Below are 27,692 nucleotides of genomic sequence, written 5' to 3' on the forward strand. Positions count from 1 at the left end.
TACACCATAAAAATAAACAAAATAAAGGTATTGTGTCCATCTACAACTAAAAAATTAATAACAACAACAACAAATCTGCTTCTAGCTGGGTGCAATGGGGCACACCTGTAATCCCAGTGACTCAGGAGGCTGAGGTAGGAGTATTGCAAGTTCAAAGCCAGTCTCAGCAACTTAGCGAGGCCCTTAAGAAACTTAACGAGACCCTGTTTCAAAAGAAAAATTAAAAAGGGCTGGAGATGTGTCTCAGGAGTTAAGTGTCCCTGGGTTCAATCCCTGGTACCAAACAAACAAAAATAGAAACAAACAAACAAACAAAAAATCTGCTTCTGCTTCTCTGCCCTTTCCACCAAGTTTGCTTAGCCCAGTTTCCATCTTCTTGTACAAGACAGACAAAGCTGGGAGAGAAAGTCAAGGACATTGTATCAAACCTTGAACAAACTTAATCCCAGTCTTTTCTAGAGGCCGCTTTGGAGCTTTATGGAACAGGGAACCCCATTGCCAGGAAGCCCCTTTCCTTTTCCCCACCCCTCCCAATGAGGAGGGTCTCTGCTCGGAAGGAAATTCAATCATGGTCGCCCAGCCACCAGAACTGAATTTGGATGGACTGTTTCCTCTTTGGATTCGGTTCCAAATTGCATTCCTGTTTCTGTGTTTGAAGTTAATTAGAGTCACAAATCATTTGTATTTCCCTTCTATGAAAGAAAGCCTGCCATGGTACTTATCTCATCGAGTTAATTGACTAACAGAAGGCTCGATCTTTCCTGAAAACACTCTAAATGGCACCGATGGGTAAACACCAGGCTTGATCATCCATGTAATAAAAGCTTAGAGAATTGGAATTTCTAGGTTTTAGAAATGGGGGTATGTGATTTCTTTCTCTGAGCCACACAGCGAAGCATTCTGATGTCCTGGATTTGATTGAGACGAAGTTGAGAATGGATGAACCTACCCACTGGTAGGGGACACAGTGTGTGTGGACAAAGGAGAGGAAGTGAACAGAGAATAATAGCCAGCCAGTGGGCTATTGACAGCTGGAAATCAAATGTGGAAGCTCTGTTAATGTAATAATGTTTGAATTATGAGGACCCCTTAAATTTCTATTAGAATATTTAATTTTTAAAAGAGTTTTGAATTATAACCTCAGGAGAAGATGCCTCTAAACCAGCTTTGATACTCTGAATAAACTTTTAACCTTCCCCAACTTGAAACAACTGTGATGAAATACACATAATGTAAAATATGCATGTTAACTATTTTTAAGGGTAAAGTTCAGTGGCACTAAGTATATTTCCATTGTTTTGTGATTGTCATCACCGTCATCTCCTGAACTCTTCATCTTGCAAAATGGAAACTCTGTATCTCCTAAATAATAACTCCTCATTCCCACTGGCAACCACATTCTAGTTTCTGTGTCTAGATTTTGACTAGTCAAAGTACCTTATGTAAATGGAACCATACAGTATTTTTCTTTTTTTGGGGACTGGCTTATCCAGTTAGCACAATGTCGTCAAAGTTCATCATGTCATAGCCCGTGTCAGGATTTCTTTCCTTTTCAATTGTATGAATTTTACCACTTGTGTAGTAGCATCCATATTTTGGCTAATGTGAATAATGCTGCTACAAGCTGGGTATACAAATGTCTCTTTGAGATCCTGTTTTCAGTTCTTTTGGATACATGTAAAGATTTGCTTGGAGGAGGTCAAGGTGCAAGTCTCTTTGGTCATCCTGAATCTGGCTTCATTTGACACCAGCCATCTCTACCATGCCACCCAAGTTTGATCCCAATGAAATCAAAGTCACGTACCTGAGGTGCACTGTTGGTGAGGTTGGTGCCATGTCTCTCTGGCCCCCAAGATTGGCCCCCTGGGTCTGGCTCCCAAGAAGGTTGGTGATGACATTGCCAAAGCAACTAGTGATTGGAAGTGTCTGAGGATTACAGTGAAACTGACTATTCAGAACAGACAGGCCCAGATTGAAGTGATACCTTCTGCTTCTGCCCCGATCATAAAAGCCCTCAAGGAGCCACCAAGAAACAGAAAACATTAAACACAGTGGCAATATCGCTTTCGATGAAATTGTCAACATTTCCTGACAGATGTGTCACCAATCTTTAGCTAGAGAACTTTCTGGAATGATTAAGGAGATTCTGGGGACTGCCCAGTCTGTGGGTTGTAGTGTTGATGGCCACCATCCTCATGACATCATAGATGACATCATTAATGGTGCAGTGGAGTGCCCAACTAGTTAAGAAGTACATGGGAGAATTTCTTTCCCACAGAGTTAAGAAATACATGGGAGAATATTTTAATAAAGGATCATCTGATATAAAATAGAAGAATTGCTAGATCATATGGTAATTATATTTTGAATTTTTTGAGGAACTATATTGTTTTCCATCGCAGCTGTACTATTTTACATTCCCATCAATGTAAAAGGGTTCCAGTTCTCCACATTCTAACACTTGTTTTCAGTAAACTTTGAATTGCAAGATCCATGTAATGAAGTTATATTTTGAAATATTAAATAATTATTTTTTATATTGATAACATAGTAGTGCCAGGTTGGCCAGTGACTCCTCTTGGATACTCTATGGTTTCTTTCATGATAAAATATGGACAACTCTTCCATGAGTCATGAGACTTATTGTCCCTAAGAAGAAGAATGAGGTGTAGAGTCCTTGTCAGACAAAAGGAAGAATGGAAATCTAGCCCCTCCTGGTCCTGCTGGATGGTGATCTGGGGAAGGGAAATCGAGGTAGGAAGGGGAGGGAAAAATACTGATTCAGACTTTTCCCTCCTCTATGGGTAGAGGTGTGGCAGGAGTGAGGAAATTTAAAAACTGTGAATGAGTTAGTGGCGTACTTGGTTGAAAGGGATATAAGCTGTAGTGTGCTGGTAAATATTTGCAGCCAGCTCTTTGTAGAAACTCAAATTCTCACTTTTGTATCGTGTGCCAGTTTCCATGGTCTAATCCCACCATGGCCAATTTCAAGTTACCAAGGTGAACTCTCCACAATGCAACTGGGGAGAGATGTGCAACAGCTCATCATTAGGGAGCATCCCTTTCCCCAGACAAAGCAGTTGTAATTAACTTCAAGAACATAAATAGTAAAATGTAATGAAAATAATTAGCTTTGAGTATTTATTACCTTTTTTGAATATTTAATTTTAAGTTTTAATAATGGTTGTGTTTAGCAACTGAAAAGTCATGAAAAATTAGCCATCATTCTCATGATCAGATTGCAGCACACCACTGGCTCTAAGCCTGCATGGACAGAGCCCAGAGATGATAGTGTTTACTGATGGAGGAAATGGCCTGAGGTGCTGCTCCTGGTTCCTTCCTCAAGTCTCAAGGCAATATTGCAATGGATCCTAAAGTGGACCAGCAAAGTCTGGAGTCTGAACAAAGAGGCATCAATGTGCAAGAACTTCACGATTGATTGAATTCAATGCCGGACTAGTGGACTTTGAAAATAAACATCCTCATGAAGTCTACATGACTGGATGGACCGGTGATCACCTGTCCAGGAAGAGTCCAGGTAGACACTGTGCAGCAACCTCCATTTAAGGTCCAGAGCATCCTATTTCTCATCTGCAACCCCAATCTCCTCCTCCTTAGGAGATCATATAAGCTCTGTTCCCAGATGCCATTTTAGAGAGAAGCAAGGTGTTGGGTAGAGAGTGGTAGGAGGAGATCCAAAAGATTGAGCATTTATCCCAAAGAGATTCACCCATCTAAAAGACACTAAGCTGGAAGGTAACTGTGATTCTGTAAATTAACACATTTAACATATGTTTTTTTTCCTCTGCTACCCAGGAAGGTGGAACTGTGCAAGGGAGATCAATGAGTTGTAGGAAATGAAAAAGTTGTAGGTTCTTTGCATTTCATGTTTTGTGGAAATTATGTGAGTCTGTTACATCCTCTACCTTTTCTTCAGGTGTCAACCTGTACAATCAAAAAGAAAAATAAATTAAGCCACCATTATGCTATGGTAATTGGGTTTGGGGCTGAAGGCAGATAATATATTTTTTAAAAAACTTGGCTTTAAAATGAATAGGAACAGCGATGGAATGTTCTGTATTAACCATGCTGAGGGTAGTGAGCTGCTATGGCTTGAGTAGCAGCTGGTACTGGGGATGGCGTAATCAAGGAGGCAGTATAGTGAGCAGGGTCCAGATATAGACCTTGTATCTTTATTAGAGGGAGATTGAACTTCACTTTGGGTTATCCCAAGTTCACTAATGTGGAACTTCTCTGCTCTTCTTTCAAAAGTCAAGTAAATTTAAAAAGGTTGGATGGTACTGACTTTCTTCAAGTTTAAATTTTATTAGTCGATCAGCTGTCATTTTTAAAATATTTTTATTCTGAAAATGAATTTTCCACAATAATGCAATAAGTTTCAAAATGAGATATTTATCTGTCTCTTCTACAAGGAAAATTAAAACACTTAAGGCAAAACTCACTCATTCATCTCCATTTTAGGATGTAAAAAAAAGTAACAGACTTCAGATACTTGTTAAGGTTAGTATAATATGGGAAGCTTCTTTGATTTTTTTCCCTCTTTCTTTCTCTCATTGTCTCCTATGTAAGAGCTTTCCATTACTATGGATATTTTTAAAGTAAGACACTTTTGTTTCCAATTTTCTTTATAAACTCATTTTTAAATTTAAAGGCACACCAAAAAGCTTTATGCATTTATTAAAATATACACATTTTGGTAAATTTAGAATTTTCCCTTAGAATTTTGACAAATCAATATATTGTCAACATCACAGTCATTTAAAAATAAAATACACTCCATAATACATCTGCATATTATTTCTTTCTTCATGGTACGTTACAACACCCCATTGTACAGTGCACCAATGGGAATTAAAAACCACACAACAAACAAACTTTAACAAGTACAGCAATTCTATACAGGAAAAAAAAAGTAGCAGAAAACGACACCAGAAATCACCATCTGCAAAATGCAAGTTGAATTTCTCAAGGACCAAACAAAAAATGAAACAAGTTAGTAGAATTTACAAGCTGTATTTATGACTTTGGATATGAATTAAACAGTAACATTTCTTTACCACAGTGAGAGAGACTAGAATGTCAAGTCCTGTTGTCAGATGGTTGGAACCACACGGAATGAGGACTGTAGCTGCTCTCTTATAAACCTGCAGCCCCTTCTCTCAGCCCAGACAGTTGAGGTATTTATGCGCCATCGTAACATTAACAGTGTCTCTGCTTGGGAAAGTGAGGGTTCATGGTTTCCAGTGTAAATTCTCAACTTTGGGACCGTGAGTGAGACAAGTGTATCAGCAACTGCCAAGACCAAGCAATAGGTGTGCATGGAACAAACAGTTTCCCCATCCCAATATTGGAATGAACACAATCCTTCAAAGTCTGTAACGTTGGGAAAAATTCACATGACCCACAATTTCCTTTAGACAATGTCACCCATGTCAATGTCAAGAAAGCATAATAGAAATAAATAAATAAATAAATAACTAAGCACAGAGGAAGTCCCTAGCATGAAAATCCAGGCTGCCCTTGTTTCCTATTAGTAATAAAGAGCCATTTTCTTTCCTCATATGCCACGGACATGCACTGCATGTCTCAAAGAGTTAAGAAAGCAGAGCTACCTGCTGTCAGGCCCAAGCTGATTCTGGGAAAGTTCTGTATGGGTTGTGGAATTCCATGCATGTAGTGTACTGGTTAGTGACTTATAATACTATTTTAGTTGATACTACAGAATACATGTTCACTTTTGATGGGCTTTCAAAATTCCACTGATCCCTTTCAGGCTTTAAATCCTAAAAAGAAAAACAAAAATACCATTCTATTTTTCTTAGAGAATTAATTTTGGCAAAAGGCAACTGCCTGGGTATTTCAGAATGATGCACACGCTCCTCCAGCACGTGAGAGAAAAGCATTTTAGAAAGGAAGCTGCTCTTGAGGAGGAAAATAAAAATCTAAATAGCCTCCTCTCAAAAGTCTTAGAGAAAATCAAAGTAGGACACAGAACTAATTATTATTTGCACAAAAGGGGCTTTTTGCTACCCATCACTATTGAATGGAGAAATGCAAAGGAAACACCTCATGAACAACATTCCGGCTCTTGCTCATGGCCTGGGATGCTGTTTCTGTGCTTGCAGATTGTTTAATTACAGATATTGGCTTGTTCATGGCCAGGCCACCACTGGTTCCCTGCTGGGGTATCTTTATTAGGGTCTCCAAAGGAACTCTGTAGACAAATGGATCTACAGCATCAGAGGGGTATGTGTGAATGGGGAAGCAGAGGGTCCACGAAAATTGTAATGGAAACACTTATCTGAACAAATCTTGTTGCAAAGGGCATGAAAATGGAACACTGAGACACAGCCTGAATGGCCAGATTTGGGGTGAGTTTCCTTGCTCTCCTTCCTCTCTCTGTTCCATAGGAAATTAAAGCCATCTCTGGATAGCTCACTAATCTGAGGTTTCAATCCAAGAGTGGACCGACCACTCACTGCCACCAGAACTCCACATGAGCAGATCCCAGCTCTGGCTTCAGATAGTTTCCTATCTGTCTTCACACAACAAAACAGTGTAATCTGAGATTCAAAATTAGGCCAACCTGTGATTGACTTGCAGGGGATTTTCTACTGACATCTCAGGTCCCTGGTAAAACCTGGTGGTAAAGGGGACAGCAATTTCTTGTAGCCCTGTCTGTGGACTCTCAATCTCCTGTAGCTTCTATTTATGATGCAGAGAAGAGGTAGTCTCTTGAAAGCAGGCTTCCAACAAGCATGACTTAAAGGATAAGTTTGTCAACCTTTTCAGCAGTAGAGAGTAAAGACATTTCTTTGAGTTTTGTTTCCTAATAATTCCTGGGTTTGTATCCTGACTGATCCATAGGTTCTAGAGAAGGATGAATTATTAAATTCACCCACTTTCCCCCCATTTATTTAAACAGGTTCATCATGACCACCATATAGGTATTTTACTAGTTATTTTTCACTAAGAAGTAGAACTGGATTCTTCACCTAATTCTATTATTCAGCTTCTTCTCTATTTCAGAGTGGCTTCAAATTGAATAAAACCAGGAGCTGAAGTTTTAGTGTTTAGATAAACATAAAAATTGTTAGATTTGTTGTTGAAATTTATTATTGAAAACTTTAAAGTAGCTGTAAATAACTTTAGATTGTGAGCTTGCTGTGTTAGTATTTTAATCTGCCTTCCCAGCATCATTTTGTATTGTTCCATGTTTAAATCATGCAAAAATTGTAAGCTCCAGTCAGACTAGCTCCTTGCTTTCCCTTGAAGGAGGCACAGTACAAATTATTAGTCAGAGGACAGCCATCAGCCACAGTCTATGTTTTACTCACCCCCTGCTTGGCAGGCCTTCCTCCCATTTCTACCTGGCAAGATTCTGCTCACTCCACAGGCTCAACACAGGGCTGCCTTCTTTATGATCTTTCCAATGGAAGGAGTTCTTTTCCATATTCGAACCCCCACAGCATATTCTCATCTTCATCTCATCTGGTCACATTCACTGTGGTTCTTTACTTGTATATCCCAGTCCCCTATTTCTTAAGGTCTGGATTTCTATCTTACTGATTATTGTATCAACATATGCCATGTCATAGGGACTCTATGAATAATTGCTGAATAAAATTTTGTTTTCCTTCAGTTTGCTCATCCATCCATCCATCAGACATTTATTGAATACCTACTATACACCAGGCACATACTTAGTGAAATCCAGGTTTAAAGAGTATCTACGATCTGTGACATTCAAGTCTTGTTATTTCAATACTTTGCCATAGCCTTCTGTTTCTATATTTATTGAGTTGCTCACTTTTGTGTATTTTAATAGCAGCCTCACACCCTTTAGAAACAACACAGTACCAATAAACAAATAAAGAACTTTTAAAAATCAAGTAACTAGCTCCAAACCACAAATCCACACACTGAAACTTCACTGGAAGAACTCTTGCTGTAGAGAAAAATTCAATAAAATGTAGATCTTCCATGAACCTTTTTCAAGGGAAATGAGTTTCTAAGTTAATTATTATATGATCTTACTTCTAATGTGTCCCACAAACATGGTGTTCAGAAATCTGATTAGAAAACCCTGATATATTAATTCTAGTGGTTGATGGTATATGACAATTGCATTGTGAAATCTGGGACCATTTCCCAAGCTGGGAAACATGAGAAAAACACGCCTACATGCCTTGAAAACTTTCCCTACCATTTTAATTTTTATTTTTGAGCCAAGGTTACCAGGATACAAAATTTTTTTGCCATCAACCTAGGGATCTTCCCAGGTAGTCATTCTGAGAACCCTTCTAATATCCTTGCATCCATTAGGATGCTTGTAGCTACAAGAAGGTTTCCTATCACCTTTTTAAAAAAGGAGAGCAAGGCTTAAAATACATAAAGATACTGTTTTGGAAAAATGGCTTCTGAAATGTGAGTGGCTCCTAGGATCTGTACAAAACCAAGACCAATCGTGTTAATTAAAGCTTGTGTTTTCTCTTCTTGTGCTACAGAAATTTCATATACTTGTCATCTGGCTAATGCTACTTTAATACCTAAATGTCACCAGTAAAATGAAATTATTTACCCACATCCTCACATGGGTAAATTGGTTATTTTGGTTATTTTGCATTCATATTTCTCTTGAGTGTATTTGATGATTATCTAGATATATATCAAGCTTAACAGATTCTATTTAAACTGAGAAGATTCCTTGATCTGTAAAACTGATTTAAAACTTTGTTTTCATGAAGACTACCCGATAGTTAGTTTACAGTAAATCCCCAAGGATATATTGTCACAAACCAGATCCTCTCTTTATGGTTCAGCTTAGGGAGGAGAAAACAGCACTGTCAAGTCTACATTAAAATACAAAATGAACAGAGACAGCTGGCATTCTAAACAATTAATATGGAGAAATAAAAAAAGAAGATCTAACAGATTGTTGTGTTTGAATTTAATGGTATACTTTGGCTAGGGAAATGAAATGCAATTTATCTAAAGGCATATTTTTAAAAAACCTGGTTTCAATTGATCTTGGTTATGTTAAAGCCCAGTTCACCAGTCATGAAGACTTATGTTTGTTTGTTTCATCTACATTTGTCAGGCTCCAGAGCTGCTCCTCCCTGGATTGTAATCTTTCAAGGGCAGCTGTTGTAATTGTCATGCCCATGGCTAGCACTTGGTATATTATCAATCACTGTTAGTTGATTGAAGAAAAAAATTGGACTTTGGCCTTCTTTCTACAACCCTAAAGTATTGCCAAAAAGTCATGAGCCTCAAATTTCAATAGATTTGCTGGGTGCAGTGGTGTATGCATGTACTCCCAACAGCTTGGAAGGTTGAGGCAGGGGGATTACAAGTTCGAAGCCAGCCTCAACAACTTAGTGAGACCCTGTCTCAAAATTAAAAAATAAAAAGATAATAAATAAAAAGGGCTGGGCATGCAGTTCATTGGTTGAGCTCCCTTGCCCCTGGGTTCAATTGCTGGTTATATATTAAAAAAAAAAAAGACTTAAATGTTAGTTGATGTGTTTTGGTAAACTTTTGGCAAGATGATAAATTGAGGAGACAGAGGGCAAAGATTTTTTCCCCCCTTTCAGAAAATTCTCATGAAGATTTTAACATTATACGTCTCAACTCTGCCATTGGAATCCTTGCAGGGTTAGAGTAGAATTTACAGCCTTTGTTGTTGTTGTTGTTTTCCTTGTTGCAAATTCTCTCATCTATCCTATTTCTGAGATAATTCTTTTAAGAAACCCTCTGTGGCCCCAATTCACATCTATTCTGGTAGATATTTTGCTGGACTTTGATGAAACTGCTTTGGGAAATAATAGGGAAAATAAAAGTGGGTTACCCCAGAGAAATAAGGTTCTGAAGTGCAATGTGATCTCATGGAATGCAATTACCTAAGTGGATGTGCTTCCACATTTCTTTGTTTCCAGAGTGGCCTTCACTAATCAAGTGGTTGTATGTCTCAAAAAACTACATAATTTATAATTTTGGAAATATGAAATAGAACTTGCAATGTGATCTCAGTGGCTGGGTCACTTATCTTTGCAAGGATTTTTATCTGATTCTAAAACAAACGGGCTACTTCTTCAAGGCATATTAATGCTATGAAATCATGTTCCACCTTTGCCCCCTTTCATGTCAGCAGGAGCTTAGGGAAGGTATGACAGACAGTTCATTTCTGCCAATGCGTTTCTGGCCTTCACTTCAAGAGAAGGCTATTTCATTTTCTCTGGGCCTGTAAGTAGAGCTTTGATGGTGCTTCTTACTATATTATTGGGTCTGCATGATGCTTTACAGTGAATCTAAAATCTTTGGAGGAAAGATCTCAAGAGTCCTTGACCCTTGCTGGGTTCTAAAATTATAGTGTGGAAATTAAATAAAAAGAAGTTTGTGTCTTCTTCATGGAAAATTTTTTTGGGTGAGATTTCAGGACCAAATGTTGCTTATCGAGGGAGAGCTGACCCCTACCCACCGTGACCCTGGAGAGCAGCTGTCAGCCCTACAGGCTGAGAACAGAGCTTTGCCCTGGTGGTCTCCGGTGGTTGAAATGCTGCCTTGTGCCCATATGGCCTGCTTCCGTGCATCTCCAAAGGAGTTGCACAGTCTTTATGGGGTCCAAGAAGTTTTCCCCTTGCTTCTTGGGAATCTCAAAAAAGAAGCAAAAACGATTCAACCAGCAAAGCAAAGGCCTGAGAAATATTTGCAGCCAACAGATCATGGTTGTACCTAAGATGGAATTTTGTGTAGCCTTTTGTTTAGTGTTGTTTACAAGGGGACCAGTTAGGAACCCTGGGTTAAACACTTTGACAGATCTATCCTGAAGAGCAAAAATAGCAAATGACAGGCTATGACTGGGGATTGACTCCGAGAGCAGGCTGGATTTGTGAAATGAGAATCAAAAAAGTTTTCGCCTTCTAGCCCACAGGTTAAATTACTGAAGATCAATCACCATCATCATCTCTACCCTCTTGTGTTTACTCTTACTCTGGAGAGTAATCTAACTCATCATTTGCAATCAGGGCCTCCGAGTTCTGTTTGTGTTTGCTTTTGCTCTTTGCTTTGCTACTCGTCCGGCTGTTTGTCTTCGCATCTGACATCTGTTGGTAATAGAAGCCTTTGTCTTCCGCCGGCCCGCCCCAGTCCTCCTGGCTCTCGCCCTCAGTGGCATAGGAGAAACCGTCCTCCACCGAGAAGGGCTCATCCACGTCGTAGCGCTGGTACGTGCTTTGATGCAGGGCCTCCTCGCGGGCGCTGATTTCCAGGGTGCTGTTCCAGATGCCGTATCCAAAGTAGATGAGCACACCTGCAGAGGAAGGCACAGGCGAATGAATAAGAAGTTGCTTGGGGATCCAGGACACTAGCAGGGGAATCACCCTCGTTGAAACCAGAGCAGGAAGCCATATGTATTCTTGGATCTGTGGAGTGTCTAGAATTAGATGCTATTTAAAAATTAGGAGATCTTGATAGGGTGTGGTGGCGCATGCCTGTAATCCCAGCGATTCAGGAGACTGAGGCAAGAAGATCGCCAAGTTCAAGGCCAATTTAGAAAGACCCTGTCTTGAAATAAAAAGGGCTGGAAATGTAGCTCAGTGGTAGAGTGCCCCTGGTCATTCCCTAGTAGGGGAAGGGGTTGCGGGGTGATCTTGCTGTAAGCATAATACAGCTTCCCTAAGGTCAAAAAATCTGACAACATTGCACCCGCATTCCTATGTGGCAATTTTTGGCTAGAGGTGAGAACTAGCTACCTTTTAGACAGGATACAGACCCACTTCCCCTGCTGACATCCCGTTCATTATTGTCATATAACTGCTAGCCAGGAATTTGCATTTTCTGGCCTGGGTTAAATATTTATGGATCAGCAACAGTATATTCCCAACCTTCTCGTAACATGTTATTATCCCTTGCCTTCACTTATGGACTCTGTCTCTTGTTTCATGGCTTAGCAACATGTATGAATCATTTTATTTCGTATCTTACCATTTGTCAACTTGCCAATAGCATAATACATTGCTGCCCTCCAAGTTGCCCACTTTCTTCTCTGGGCTCTCAGAGTGTCTAGTGCACAGCACTTCTGTGGCCCTTAGAACATCTGTTGTGTGATTATCAGCACAGGGTGGTTCTGTTTTATAGGCTGCAGAAAACTGGCACTCAATGTTTGCTAAATGAATGAATGAGAATTCCTGATGAGCATGAAATGCCCAGTGCAACTTCTCTGTGTGGATTCCATCCAAACGAAATTCACCTCCCTTATGGGCTCATGCTTCATTTCTATGATCTTTTTGGAGTCATATGATAATATAGTTTGAGAGCCCCCATCTTCCACTTTGAAAGGCCCATGAGAACCAGAGTGGTGGCAGCCATAGGGCAGGAGGAATGAGAGTGTGGGCTCCATGTTCAGTATCCTGCCTCTGTCACTGCTAACTGTGCAACCCTGGGCTGTTACTCAACCTTTCAGGTTTCTGTTCTGTAAAACCACGAGTGTCAAAGCAACTATATAAAGGGGGACTGCTTGAGGATGAAATGAGTTAAGTGATAAGCCTCAACCCTGCTTGCGCTGGAGAGTCACTTGGGGGAGTTTTTGAACAACTCTGATACCCAAGCCCCATCCTTGGAATTTGGATTTAATTGGTTTTTGGTATGACCCCAATGTAGTTTTTTTTTTCTTGGTACTGGGATTGAATCCAGGGGTGCTTTACTACTGAGCTATATCCACAGCCCTTTTATTTCTTATTTTGAGACAGACAGGGTCTTGTTAAATTGCCAACCTGCATTGAACTTGCAATCCTCCTGCCTCAGTTTCCCGAGTTGCTGAGATTATAAGCATGCAGCACTGTACCTGGCTCTAGTTAAATGTTTTTTTTTTAATATTTTTTGTAGTTGTAGATGGACACAATATCTTTATTTTATTTGTTTCATTTTTATATGGTGCTAAGGATTGAACACAGTGCCTCACACATGCTAGACGAGTGCTCTGCCACTGAGCTACAGCCCTCATAGTTAAGATTTTTAAAAGCTTCACAGGTTATTTCATTGACCAGGTTGAGAACCCCTGGGACAAATTGCCTGATGCATATTCTCTACTGCCCACTAGCAGGGCCCTGCCACTTGGGTCCACCAGTCATGCAACCTCTTTCAGACCCTCAACACCCTCTTCTAAGTGGCACTGGCTCCTTTGACTTTACTAACCCTTGCTCCTTTGTGGTATCTGCTTGGTTGTTTGTACAGAACCACAAGTTAATCCTGCTTTCCTGTTCTGGGCTTGAGAAATCTTGCTCCCTTTTGCATCCAAAGTATGTCTTTTTAAGCTTGGATTTCTCCCTCCTTGTCTCAAATGACATTTCCCCTTCCTCCTCCCCAGTGCCCCCCCAGTGAAATAAACTTTCCAGGAGCCAAAGTAAGCAGAGATTTATAGTCCTAATTGGTAATAAATCCTAGAGTTAATCATTTGCAGATGTAGCTATTACTGCTCAAATAGCAACTTCATCTTTTTGAGCATGGGTTTTTACTCTTTCTTGTCTGGTGGGGGGTGGACATGGGAGGTAGTTATTATTCTTGTGAAGAACAAGGCATCACATTAAAGCTTATTCAAAAGGGCCAATGGGCCAGTTCTTGGAGAATGCCTGTTTGAAGCATGTCTGGGATCTGAAATGAATTTTAAGTGACCAAGTGGAACCAGCAGGCACATACCTTGTTTTACCTGATTTTGCTCTTTTGCTATCTTTATTTCTAGATATCTAGGCAGGTGCCAAATCTTACCGCCTACTCCTGCTTGGTATCTATTATGCCATTTCTTTTCTTTCTGATCCCTTACTCTGACCCTATTTATAGATGGGTCATTTTCCTTTCGAACTGACTACAATTTACCCCTTTCCCCTAATTTCCTTCTTCTGCCACTACACAGGCACTACAGAACTCCATCACTGGTAGACACCTATTTCTTTTTTTCTTTTTTTAAAATTTATTTCTTACATACATGACAATAATGGAATGCATTACATTCATAATTATCCATTCACACCTATTTCTAAAAGGCCTTTCCCTTGCCCCCACCTGGAGTGGGAATTCCACTGGGAATTCTCTAAAAACGTTGGTGTGATTGCTCATAGAATCATAGACGCTTGAGTGGAAAGGATCATATAAGTCATCTATGTATTTTAATGTCTTCACTTAACAGAAGAAACAGACTGGCCAACATGAAGTGACATGCCCAGGCTCCTACAGGGATAGAACTGTCCTTCCCTATGGGTAAGGCCTTTTTCATATGTAATCTTTCACATTTCTCTTCCCCAACCTGTCTTATAAACATGCTTATTGCAGTAAATATTCAGTAAGTGCTTAGGTGTTTTTAGGGAGTAGCCAGGCCTGGGAAGAGCATGTTTGTGCACATGCATGTGTGCTTGTGTTTGTGTGTGTGTGTACAGACCATGATTACTCTGGAGAAGGCAACCCATGGAGACCTGCTCCATAAATATTTATGGGTCTTTTAATGTTTTTCTAGCCCCTGCAGTTCCAAAGGTGTGTCACTCTGTCTTCAAAAATACTATTCAAATATGGAACTAAGAAGAGCCTGCGTGAGGCAGCCTGAAGGAACAATCCGTCAGTCGGCTCAGGTAGAGCCATTTTCCCAGGTCTTGGCATTTTGTCCTTTCTGCTGGGTTCTTGAATCAATTCGGGAAAAGTGGTATGAAGCAGAGGAGGGGAGAAAAGGAAATATTGGAGATGGACAAAGAAACAGAAGGGAGCAAATGAAGGGAGTGAGGGAGGGAGGGAGAGAGGAGAGAAACGCGCTCTACCATCTGTCACACATAAACAAGGGCTTTGTGTGAGGAGTAAACAGCGCTGCTAAAAGCCTCCTGTGTGGAAGCAGGGTGTTTTGTTTCTGCTCCTTTTTTTTTTTTTTCCACTTGGCTTGGAGAACTGTGCATGAGGTAGCTTCTGAAAAATCTGCCGGATTCTGGGAAACCTGAATTATCTAAACTAAACTTCGCACAACACCTGCGTGCTGAAGCTTTCTAATCATGGCAGTGAAGCTGCCCCTCTCTCCTGAGGAGCTTGAAATGTTACACAAATACTGTCTTGTTTAGACTCCATCTGGCCTGTTTGGGAAGGTGTGATGCGTGTGTGTGTGTGTGAGTGTGTGTGTGTGTGTTATGGGGGAGGTGGTCATTATGAACATCTCACAGACAGGAAACTGGTGGGCAGGAAAATTAAGGGACTATCCCCAGCAATGTGGTGAGAGACTGGACCATGACCATAAATCCTTCCAGGTCCTCGTGCCCTAACACAGGGGGCTTGGCCCTCTCTTATTTCTCCCATCTGCCAGAGGAGGCTCTGAGGTACATATTGATGGGAAACAATTTTGCACTTTCAAACATAAAGGAAAGGGTGATGAATGGTATAATGAGTCCCATGTCCTCCTCTCCTGCCTGCTTCTCTTTAGGTTATTTTGAAACAAGTCCCTTCTATTGTGGGTTTCATCTGTAAATATTTCAGTATCTTTAAAAATAGGTCCTTTGAAGACCACTATTTAGAATCATTACCACATCTAAAAATTAGTAATAATTTCTTAAAATTCTCTATTATCAGTAGTATTAAAATTTCCCCCAATTATTACACACGTAGGGGAAAACTTTCCACCTTATGAGCCTACACACTTCTTCTACCAATGCTATCATTACTTGAAATAGTTTTTGGGCACTGTTATTTAAGAAAGTCATTGGTCTTGGCATCATATTCTCCTGTGAACCCTTACAGATAGCCAAGTTTTATCTTTTGAGGGTGGATTGGATTATCCGCATAAAACAGAAGTGGAAGCAAGCTTCAGGAATAAGGTAGCTAATTAAAAAAATAAGCTTTTTTTTGTTTTTTTGTTCTACCTCAGTATTGTGTTCTACCTGTTCTTATCCACTTTGATCTATTGCTTTGCAATTACACATCTTCTATTAGTAATGAATTATTTAAAGTAGGTGTGGTGCTAAAAATCAGAAGGGAGTAGGCTTTTGTGTTGTAGCAGGGTCTGGAGGCCTCCCTGTTGGGCTGCAGTGGTTTTCTTAGTTGTTGAGTTACACAGGGTGCGGTCAGGGCAGTGAGCCCAGAAACGCATCAGCATTTTAACAACAGCCGGGGCTGCACCGGGGCTCCACCGGGGCTCACCGGGCGAATGCCAGCCCTGGTGGGGGTTCTGGCAGTGGGTCCTGTGAAAGGCTGCAGTGAAGGGGGGATATTCAAAGGGAGGCTTTGGCTTCTTTTCCAGGCAGAAGTTCCCTGGTGGAGAATGTACCTATGAGAGGTTCAGGTTAGACAGGATAAAGAACCATGCCTGTAGCAATCGAATGGACTTTGTTTATATAATAAAATATTCTGTGATCTTAAAGCCCTTAATGAAGAAGTACTGTCTCAGCCATCATCCCAGAGTGATGTCAGTCACTGAAATAGCGTTGGAGCTCACATCTCCGGATGCTAAAGCTGAGGGCTGTTCCTGGCCCACTCAGGCTCCCCTTGAGAAGATTTAGGAATGTCAGGCCTGCCTCTAGATGCTGGGGTACCTCAGCATCATCAACCAAGCACTATTCCCCTATTTGTGTTGATCCATCCTGTGCAAGTTAAGCAAATGATCCTCAAACTATAAATGAGAGGGGTCCGGGGAGGTGGATCTCCAACAGGTGGGAGAAAACCTAGAACAAAAACTGAACTCTGAAAAGAGACTGGGTACCATAAGCCATAGCAGTAGATTTCTGACTCTGTGGGTACAAACTCGTGTTGAAGAACAGGTCTCTGATCTCTAGAGTCCCCAGGGAGTTTCTTGCCCTCTGTCTGAAGCTCCATACTCAGGACCAAGAGGAGAGGGGCCACTTGACCTCAGGCTGGGTGGAGCTGCCTCTTCCTGGGGTGTACTTTCCAGCAGGAAGCCCTGCCCTCCACAGATAGCTGAGGCCCTCTGTTATGCCCGGAGGGGTTTTTATTTTGACTACTTTGGGATCAACTTTCCAAAACAGACATTTGCCAACACAGGAATGGAGACTGGATGGTAATGAGAAGGTGTCCTCCCCACCCACCACCGTCCCCACCAACTCCCACTCTTGCTGATGATTTTTAAAAATACCACTATGTCCTGTTGATTGTGATAACAATGAGGTTTGTTTAATATGGTGTGGTCAGGAGGAGCAGGCTTAGCATGCAGTTGAAGGGAGAGGAAGGTTTTCTCCCTGGTCTTGCAACTGCTCCGAAATGAAACCCTGTGACTCTATGCTCAGTTTCTCATCTGCAAAATGGAGTTAGAGATCCTTATTTTGTTTGAGGCATATAACAGCCATGACAGGTAACGCAATCCTCTTAAAAGAATGTGGAGCCCATGCGTTGGCGCATGTCTGTAATTCCAGCTACTCAGGAGGCTGAGGCAGGATGATGGCAAGCTGGAGACCAACCTTGGCAACTTAGCAAGACCCTGTCTCAAAATGACAAACAAAAAAGGGCTGGGGATGTAGCTCAGTCGTAGAGCACCTCTGGGTTCAGTCCCCAGGGCTGAAAGAAAAAAAAAAAAAGGTGGGGGTGGGTGGGAATCATCCAGTAATACGAACCAGCAATTCCACTTCTAACTTAACAAAAATTCTAGAGATATGTCTGTATGTGTCCACCAAGGACATGCACAAGAATGTTCATAGCAGCTGTGTTCTTAACATTCCCAAACTGGAAACCACCTAATGTCTGTGGACACTGAAATGGATAGATATTGTGGTGTATGAAAGAGGTGAAGGCTAGCCAATGATACAAATAAACGATACAAATAAAACTATAAAACTACAAGCAACAATGCCAGTGAATCTCACAAACATAACGTTGAAGAAAAGAAGCCCATTGTCCCCTGTTGGTGGCTGGGTATCTGTTCCAGGTAAATGTTCAAACCAGCTCCAGGGCCTTCTACCTCTGCAACAGTTCTCTCCCCGGGCATCCTTTTGGCTCAAAGGTAGTCAACATTCTGGCTGCCACTGGTGGCAGAGCCCTGCCATTGCCCTGGCTCTTCCTGCCCATGCATCTCTGGTTGCCCTGGCACCCACTGCCTGCAGGCAGCCCCCTCTGCTGCAGGATTCATCTGCATACACCCTCTTTCTTGAAATGGCATCAGCCCTGTGCCTTCCTCATCCTGGACTTCATGACTTTTTTTTTTTTTTTTTTTTTTTTTAGCATGATTTTGATGTGGAAAGTACAAATTGTTTTCTGCTCTGCCTCTGAGAAGAGTTTCAGACCTATCTATGGGATGCGTCATCAAGAATTTGGTCATCTTGGTGCCTTCTCTGACCCAAATTCATAACCCTCTCCTTCCCTCCTCTTCTTTCCCTAACTTTATGCTCAGTTCCCCATCTGGTCAATTTCCAATAGGACTTCAGATGATAGCTCAGGTAAAGACCACAAGGGTGTATCTTTTCTTTGGGATTTTTACATTTTGGTATGGGATTTATGAAGTCCACTGTCCAAATCCCAAGTTCTGCATGTTCTCTAAATCTATAGACAATAATCCATTCTCCTCAGAGGGATTGAAAAAATATTCCAAATGAGACCTTGGCAGGTCTCAAGGTAAGGGTGCCAATGAGCAAGGCTACCAGATGATTAATTCATAGTAAAGGCCCACAGAGAACAGTAAGCCTGAACCATGTCCTGGAAAACACCATGGTAGGGTGTTCTCTCTGAGTCCCTGCTAGTTTCACATTCCCCCAGACTCTGCCTAACCCCTTGAGATGTTCTTTTACGATTCTGCGTCAGCTAAAAGGAAATGAAGGCAGCTTTGTGTTCACTTTGTTGGGATTAATAAACATTTACTGTTTGCATTATTGCTCTTGTCTGAAGGAGAAGAAACATGTGCTGGGTAATCTTGTTGGAGATTGTATTACATTTTACTCTACGAGTTATGCTTTTCTGAAGGTCAAAAGCTTAGCAAAACATTGTTACAAAAATGCTATAATTAAGATTCATTTAGAGAAGGTTGAATAAAAAAATGTATCTAAGATTATCAAGTTATGACTCAGCTTAACCATGTAAATTTTCTTTTTAAAAAGTAGCTGATGTTTCGTAAGAAGCTCCATTTAAAAATATCTCTATTGCTCTTCCTAGGAAACTTATACTGTGAATAGAGAAATTGAGAAGAAAAATCGGATCTTTTAGAGGCTTAGAAGTGAAGATATGGGGTATTTATTCTATATGATCATTAAACATTTGATAAACCATCCGGGCGGGGTGCATGCCTGTAATCCCACCAGCGGGGGAGGCTACTCTGCAAAGTGGGCTGGCCAGTTTCAGCAAAAGCAAGGTACATCCCTATACAGCCCTATTTTGTATTTTTATTTAGGGATGTTGCTCAGTGGCGAAGTGCTGCTGAGTTCAATCTTCAGTACTCCCCTCCAAAAAATTTGATAAGCCAATTTGGGGTTCTGGGATGACTATATTTTAAAATTTTGTAAAAATTTGTTTTTGAAAAACAATTTTTGTAATGAAATTATTTGCCCTGCTTGTTAATCTATTCTTCTTCTCTTTAGAGCAGTGGCTTTCAAATTTGAACATCCATTAGAATCCCTGTGAGGGCCTGTTAAACCCTAAATAACCCTCAGAGATTCTGATTTGGTGGGTCTGGGATGGAGTCCAAAATTGCCCTCTAACTAGTTCCCTAGTGATATTGCTGCTGGTCTGGGACCACACTTGTAGAACCATTGATCTCCATCATTGTAAACCTCACTGCCCACTAAAATTACCTGGGGGAGCTTTCAAAAGTACCCCAAACTTAGCTAACCCAGGCCAATTGAATTAAAAAATCTATGGGGGGTTGTGTGGGGGAGCCTGGGCTTACAATATTTCTAAAGGAACCCACAATATTATTGATGTATAGCCAGGGTTGTCAATCCTTGGTTGCCTTAAAAAATGCTCGATACCAAAGCAATTAGCAGCAGCTGCCCAGAAATACCAGCCATTTTCCCCAAATGTGGTTTGTGGGCTGCGCATCATGATCAGTGTGGTGCCCGCTGTCTGGCCAGCCCACTCTGCAGGGTGGCCTCCTCCTGAGTCAGTGAGTAGCGGTTTCTGCAGGGACCTTGGAGTTTGTGCTATCAGCAAGATTACAAGAGGCGTTCAGGGATTTTTCCTCCGTTTGATAATTAGAAGGGCAGCCTGAGTCAGTACATGTTCACATTGTGCTTTGTGATAACTAGTCTGTCCACACTGGCAGACAATGAATCATTTTTAGAATTTTCAAAAGAAAAGCAGGAAATAAATATTTCTTATGACTTTCTCTAATGTTTTCTCATTTGCTCCCCAAGCAGGAATCAATTTAAGGATGACAGAATTATCTGCATTTTTACAGATGAGTAAACTGAGGTCCAAAGAAATTAGGTGAATTTCTCAAAGTCATAAGACAGGAGGTAGTGGAGCTATCTATTGTTTGAAACTAGTGCTAATTCCAAAGGTGAGGGCCCCTGCCACCTCCCCAGTTTTGCAAAATGCCTCTGATGCTCCAGAAACCGTAGGTATGCAGAATCAGTTATAGAATGTGTGAAAAATGAACATATGAGGACTCTTGTTCAGAAAGTATAAGGAATTCAAGATGGCAACAGCAGAGCCTTAAACCAAGCTCAGGAGGTTGTGCACAGGTTGTATGCCCACAAAGCTGATCCTGATGCTAAGTGTTAATCCCTACCAAACATTTTTTTTTTTTTGTGGTGCTGGGGATAAAACCCAGGACCTTGTACATGTGAGGCAAGCACTCTACCAACTGAGCTATATCCCTCGCCCTCCACTAAACATTTTGATCAAATAAGAAAGTCTGCTATGTAAGGGATATAAAAAAAGAAGCTATGTAAGGGACATAAAAAAAGTTAATAAGGAACTTTAAAATCAGGCTTCTTTTAGGTGCTTAGAGGCACCTGGTAGATAGGAGCCCCACAGCTGAGTGTGAGCATATTGGATTCTAGTAACAGCCCTTCAAATAACTTCCTGTTGACCTTGCATGCTATCCAATTTCTTAAAGCTTTGTTTACTCTTCTGTAAGCCCATAGAGGGCAGGGTAGGGAGGTAGTGGACTACATTAGTGTCTCCCCACCTCTAGTTATTTATATGCCACATTTTTAATATAGTGGTTATGACCATGGACTCTGGACCCACCCTTCCTGAGTTTTAATCTTGACTTTAGTTAAGTGATCTCAGGCAAGTGCCTCAGTTTCTTAGTCTGTAAAATGAAGACTGTGAGATTAAATATGTAAGATGAGTAAATGAATTCACTAATAAAGCCTTCAGAATGATGGGTGATGTGTGATACATGCTTATTAGTATTGTTACTATAAATCATATGGAACCTTTACTAGTACTACTAGTACAAATGCTTTTTTTAAAAAAACATGATTTGCTTTTTAAGTTAAAAAATCATCTATAGTTTTGTCCTAAGCAAAATTATCCGTGAAACCCCAGATTCATGTGTACGTGTGGTTTTTTTAATACATGTGAAAATCTAGGACTATGGAGTATTCTAGAAAGTTCATTTAATGTCTCTCTAAAACCAGCTGAAATATTACCAATGGGATGGGCACCACGCAGTGGGTGGCACTGTGCTAGCGATGGAAGCCCCTCCAGCTTTAATCATTTGTAAATAAGGGAATCTGTATCTTCTTTCACTTGACATATTCATGACTGAAATATTTCTATCCACTTTGGTCACTTCTCCCCAGAATAAAATCTTTCCTGGTTAGCTACATGTTCCAGTGGCAAAGTATTTAAACAGAGATGAGAGATTGTAAGTAAATAATATAAATGGTGAAAATATTGATGAATCAGTGGAGTCCTCTCAAGAAATCTCCTTAAGTCTAACAAGGGAGGAGACTTAGAGCAGTGAAAGATTGGGACAAAATACAAACAGGAAGGCACAGAGTGGTCTGCAGAGGCAAGGAATCTGCTTGAAGATCCATGCCATTTCCTTTGACTGCTGCGTTTTACCCCAGTTCCTTCTACCTAAATCTTACATCACAGTCCCTGTTCAAATTCTACCTCTTCAAAGTCCTTTTTGACTGTTCTAACTTGAAGTTCCTTTTTTCCCCCCATTTGCAAAGTACTGTATAATAATGTAAGACATATTTCTTAAGCAAACAGCATAGGCACTGTTCTAGGCATACAGGACACATGCTGAACCCCAGTACCCTAGCCTAAAGCAGTGGACAAGTTGCTAATGAATAGGAAGGAGTTCTGTTCCCTTGCCCAGGATGGTTGATTCAGAGATTGTCTTGCCCCTTGCAGGGGGATACTTAATCTATTGCTTTTATGTTCCTCAAAGCTCCGAAGGATCCTCCTTAGCTAAGTATTTGTTATCAAAGAAGCTGTGTAAGGGACATAAAAAGAGTTAAATAAAGAACTTTAAATTAGGCTTCTTTTAGTTATCTCAAGTTGTCATGAATTCAATCTCTGACCTTCTCATAAACATCAGCAATTGTTAGATATGAAAAATCTGTAATGCAAATATAATACACATTGCTCAGAAGTAAAATTTTGGAATTTCAGAAGAGGTAAGACCTTGAAGTCAATGAAAGTGACTTTACAGAACAACTTGAATTCATATGTAAAGCTGTGAACAGTTGATCTAAGAGAGTCATATTAGTTATTAACAACAGAAGAGAGACAATCAACAAGGATGATGGCGTGGTGGGCACTCTCCAAAGGAATGGTTGGAATGAAGAAAATACCTTGGGGGAAGAAATGAAAAGCTCTTGAATATTCTACAAAAGTCAGTATGAAGTGAAGGCTATTAAATGGTACCATGATAGCAATGTTGTCAGAAAAATAATGCCCTCAAACCCACATTTAATCCATACTTTGTTCATTTTAAAAACTAGAGTATAATTGTTCTTCTCATTTAATTTTGCCAAATGAGAAACAAATTTTCATAATTTTTTGTTTCATCATTTTTATTTTCTTTAAAAGTTTTAAAAACATTTTTATTTATATATGGACACAATACCTTTATTTTGTTTATTTAGCTTTTTTTATGTGCTGCTGGGGATGGGACCTAGCTAGGCAAGAGCTCTACCACTGAGCCACAACCCCAGCCCCTCACCATTTTTATTTTTTACAGCAGAATTCCAAGCAAACTCTTCCTCTTTCTCGTGTCTATGCTATTTTTCTCCCTCCCCTCTTTTATTTTTTTAAAATATTTATTTTCTAGTTGTAGGTGGACACAATACCTTTATTTTATTTATTTATTTTTATGTAGTGCTGAAGATCAAACCTAGGGCCTCGCAGGTGCTAGGCGAGTGCTCAACCGCTGAGACACAACCTCAGCCCCCTCCCCTCTTTTAAAAAATGTGTTTATTTAAGCAAATTTTTTCTGATACTAATTATCCTTGCACAAGAACTTCAGTCATTCACTATTCAATTCCATCAGGGTTGATCAGCATTATTCTTCTAGAACCAATGACCAAGAACAGCAGGAAGGAAGGGGACAACTGGCTTTCTTGATTCTAATGCAGAGAGCAAGGGTTCAGTTTTTCACAGATAAAAACACTTCTAAAATTCATTTAGAAAAATAAGAAACCCAGAATGGCCAAACCAATTAAAAACAAAAATAAATGCTGAAGGCATCACAATACCTGACTTCAAATTATACTACAGAGCTGTAGTAACAAAAACTGCATGGTACTGGCATAAAAACAGACACATAGGCCAGTGATACAGAATAGAAGACACAGAGACTAAGGTGCCAAAATCATATGTTGGAGAAAAGACAGCCTTTTTAATAAATGATGCTGGGAAAACTGATTATGCATATGTAGAGGGAGAGATTAGTTCATATCTTTCACCCTGAACTCAGAGTGGATCAAATAACTAGGAATTAGACCAGAAATACTGCAATTTCTAGAAGAAACCACAGGGCCAACCCACCAAAATATTAGTGCAGGCATTGACTTCCTTGATAAGATCCCTAATACTCAAGAAATAAAACCAAGGGCTAGGGGGCTGGGGTTGTAGCTCAGTGGTAGAGTACTTCATTAGCATGTGTGAGGCACTGGGTTTGATCCTCTGCACCACATAAAAACAAATAAATAAATAAAATAAAAGTATTGTGTCCATCTACAAACAACAACAACAACAAAATTAAAACAAACAAACAAACACCAAGGGCTGGGGTTGTGGCTCAGGGTGGAGTGCTTGCCTTCACATGTGAGGCACTGGGTTTGATTCTCAGCACCATGTTAATAAATAAATAAATAAATAAATAAATAAATAAATCGTGTCCATTTACAACTAAAAATATTAAAAAAAGAAATTAAACCAAGAATCAATAAGTGGGATGGAATCAAATTATAAAGCTTTTGCATAGCAAAGGAAACAATAAAGAGTGTGAAGAGAAGCCTACAGAATGGGAGAAAATCTTTGCTAGCTACTCTCTGACAGGGGATTAATATCCAGAATATATATAAAACACTCAAAAAGCCTCCACCCCCCCAATGATCCAATTAATAAATGGACAAATAAACTAAACAGACACTTCTCAAAAGAAGAAATACAATGATCAACAAATATATGAAAAAATATCCAACATCTTTAGCAATTAGGGAGATGCAAATTAAAACTACACTGAAATTTCATTTTACTCCAGTTACAATGGCAGCCAGCGAGAATACAAAAAATAACAGATGTTGTAAAGGATATCAGGGAAATGTTGTTAGTGGTGTTGCAAATTAGTATAACTGCTATGGAAATCAGTATGAAGCTTCCTCAAAAGATTAGGAATGGAATCACCATTTGACCCAGCTATACCTCTCCTCAGAATATATCCTAAAGAATTAACACATGCATACTCATGATTATAGTAGCTTAATTCACATAAGCCAAATTATGGAACCAGTCTAGGTGTTTCCATCAACAGATGAATGGATAAAGAAAATGTGGTCTACATACCCAATGGACTTGTATTCAGTCATAAAGAAGAATGAAATTATGTAATTTGCAGGAAAACGATGGAACTTGAAAGCATGATGTTAAGTGAAATAAGCCACATTCAGAAAGCCAAGGCCATATGTGGAAGCAAGAGAGAAAAAAGAGGGGGCAGGGGAAAGCAAGCAAGCAAGCAAAGGTCCATAGAACCAGCCAGATTTCTCTAAGAATGGAGGTGTCTAGTCCAGTTAGGAGGTAATTTTGGGATAAGCCTGTTCAAGACCTTAAAAAAAGGCTCCAGGGGAAGTTGCTTACCCACAAAGCACCAGACTGCAAACCGGATCCATGTGATGGTGGAGAGCTTTAGCATGAGATAGATGTTCACCAGCATGGCAAAGGCAGGCACAAAGGGGAGGCAAGGCGCCATGTAGGGCAGCTTCTTGGGGTTCTCTGGCTGCTGCAGGATCACAAACACCAGGGCGCTGATCAGCAGCACCATCAGAACAACCAGAAGGATGGCCCACCAGCTCTGCTCTGAGATGTAGTCAGAACCAAAGATGATGAAGGAGCAGAAGATGAACATGAGGATGAAGAGCAGGAGCACGCAGATGGTCACCGTGTGCCCGGTTGCTGCTGTGGGCCGGTCCATTTTGCCTGGAAGACCCAGTCGGATTCTCAAGGTGTAGTAACGGGGCCCAATCAGCTTCTTCAACTTGATGAGATAAATGTTTTCAGATTCATCAGCTTCTATGCCTGTGGTCATGTCCACGGTGCCATAGTTGGGGTGGTTGACATTGTAGGTGGACTTGTCTGATTTCCCAATGAGCATCTCATTGTCTCCCAAAGATGGTAGGTTTTTGGCCCCACATGTATTGGTGGCCGGGCTGGAAAACTCTTCCCCTTCACTCACAGGAGAACAGGTTTCCTTCTCACATTCGGCCAGAATGCCCTCCTTCTTCTTGGTGTGCTCCTCAGACAAGAACTTGACAAAACCATCAATGTCACTCTCAGGTTGGTATCGAAGGAGCAAGACACAGACGGAGACCAAGGTGTAGGCAAGGAGTGTGCCGATGGACATCATCTCTATCAGGTCTCTCAGGCTCACCAGCAGCGAGAGCAGAGCTGCCAGGAACCCTGACACAATGCAGGCCACCACTGGAGTCTCTGTGTAGGAGCTTACGTGAGCCAGGAACCTGCAGCAGAGGAGCAAGCGGAGAGTTAATGGCATGCCACACAGATGGTGACTGATTCTAACATGGCCAATGTAAGGGACCAGAGTGTTTGTAGGTTTGTGTGGTTAGCGCCTCCTCATCCTGCCCTTCCAATTTACTTGTGCACACTGCCTTAATTCTAATTGCTATTTCTACGTTATGGGTTGGCTCCTGGGGTGTCATTTAGAGAGAATTCACTTTAATTCCTTGATTTTGAGGCAAACGTCTTCATTAAATTTTCTATTCACTATGAGACAAAGAAGGCGGAATCTAGGAGGTCTGTGGGAGATCTAAATTAGAGCCCAAGGCTATGCTGGGAAAAAGGGATGGTTAGAGGAAGTCATGCAACTGCTTGGGAATCCCCCGAACCTGTGGGTTTGCAGCATCAGCATCACCTTTAGCTTGTTAAAAGTAGATCTTGTCAGGTTTTACCAAGATCTGCTACCTCAGAATCTCTCAGGGTGGTGCTTAGCAAATTGCTCTTTAAAAGACCTCTAAAGGGTTCTAGAGCTTGAGAAAGACTGCCTTGCAATAAAAGTACAGAAGTGTAGCTGGACAAATAGCCCAATAATTAAGAAGCTGTGCTCAGAGATACAGGTTCAAGTTTAGCTAGTTACTCCCTAAAGAAGAGAAGACCAACAGGGCCGTCAATGGCATGCACTTCTGTTGCAGTTCCTATAGGATGAAGGAGGCTTCCTCTTCCTCTCTCTTCTCCTGGTCCTGCCTCCTTCATCCTCTATCATTTCTCCCTTATTTTCAAGATTCACACAGAACTATAAATTTGCCCAAAGTCCCTGCATCTTCCCTCTTTGTTTTCTTTGAAGCATAAAGCATAAAAGCATTTTGGATGTGTGATGTGTTCACTCCTCCATCAATGTAAGCCCTTCTTTTTCTTTTCTTTCTTTATTATTATTATTTTTTAATTTGTTCTTTTTAAAAAAATTTTTAAGTCATTGATAGGCCTTTATTTTATTTATTTATATGTGGTGCTGAGAATCAAACCCAGTGCCTCTCACATGCCAGGCAACTGTGCTACTGCTAAGCCCCAGCCCCAGCCCCTTAATTTGTTCTTTTTAGTTATACATGACAACAGAATGTATTTTGACATATTATAAATACATGGAGTATAACTTCCCATTCTTATGATTGTACATGGTGTGGAGTTACACTGGTTGTGTATTCATACAGGAACATAGGAAAATTATGTCTGATTCAGTCTACTGTCTTTCCCATCCTCATCCTCCCATTCCCTTCTTTCCCCTTTTAGACAACATTTGGTCTTTGGTAAGCTCTTCTTGATCTGCTTACCAACCCATACATGGAGCAGATGACAGTTGGTGGTAGAGATAAACTACCTGGGGCAGCTCTCTCTGCACTCCTGAGAGTTCCTTGGCTTCCCATGGTGGGCCTGGGGACCAAGTGGCAGGGCCACATCCCTTTATGCCCTGGGAAGATAGGCCAATTCATTGCCAATGTAGGGGATTAGAACTGTCCGTCCATATGTTAGTAGTTAAGAGTTTGGCTTTGGGAGTCAGATAGTTCTGGGTTCAAATC

The 27,692-nt window shown here is 40.7% G+C and overlaps 1 protein-coding gene and 1 pseudogene across 1 annotated transcript in view; one reads left to right on the plus strand and one right to left on the minus strand.

Annotated features, from left to right (window-relative positions):
* Positions 1-1,747: 1,747 nt before the first annotated feature.
* Positions 1,748-2,260, plus strand: LOC124078185 (large ribosomal subunit protein uL11-like; annotated as a pseudogene).
* Positions 2,261-4,321: 2,061 nt separating this feature from the next.
* The window catches only part of Slc7a14 (solute carrier family 7 member 14), a 114,050-nt gene continuing 90,679 nt past the window's right edge, over positions 4,322-27,692 (minus strand). Inside the window, exons 7-8 of the mRNA XM_046422969.2 lie at positions 25,243-26,120; positions 4,322-11,332 (exon numbers count right to left, since the gene is read on the minus strand). Coding sequence (XP_046278925.1) covers positions 11,010-11,332; positions 25,243-26,120 — 1,201 coding nt within the window. The 3' untranslated portion in view covers positions 4,322-11,009. The remainder of the gene's footprint in view (positions 11,333-25,242; positions 26,121-27,692) is intronic.

Source organism: Marmota monax, unplaced genomic scaffold, assembly GCF_021218885.2.
Source record: "Marmota monax isolate L192 unplaced genomic scaffold, Marmota_monax_Labrador192_F-V1.1 WCK01_AAM20220418_F8-fsc00110, whole genome shotgun sequence".
In the NCBI taxonomy this organism is placed as follows: Eukaryota; Metazoa; Chordata; class Mammalia; order Rodentia; family Sciuridae; genus Marmota; species Marmota monax.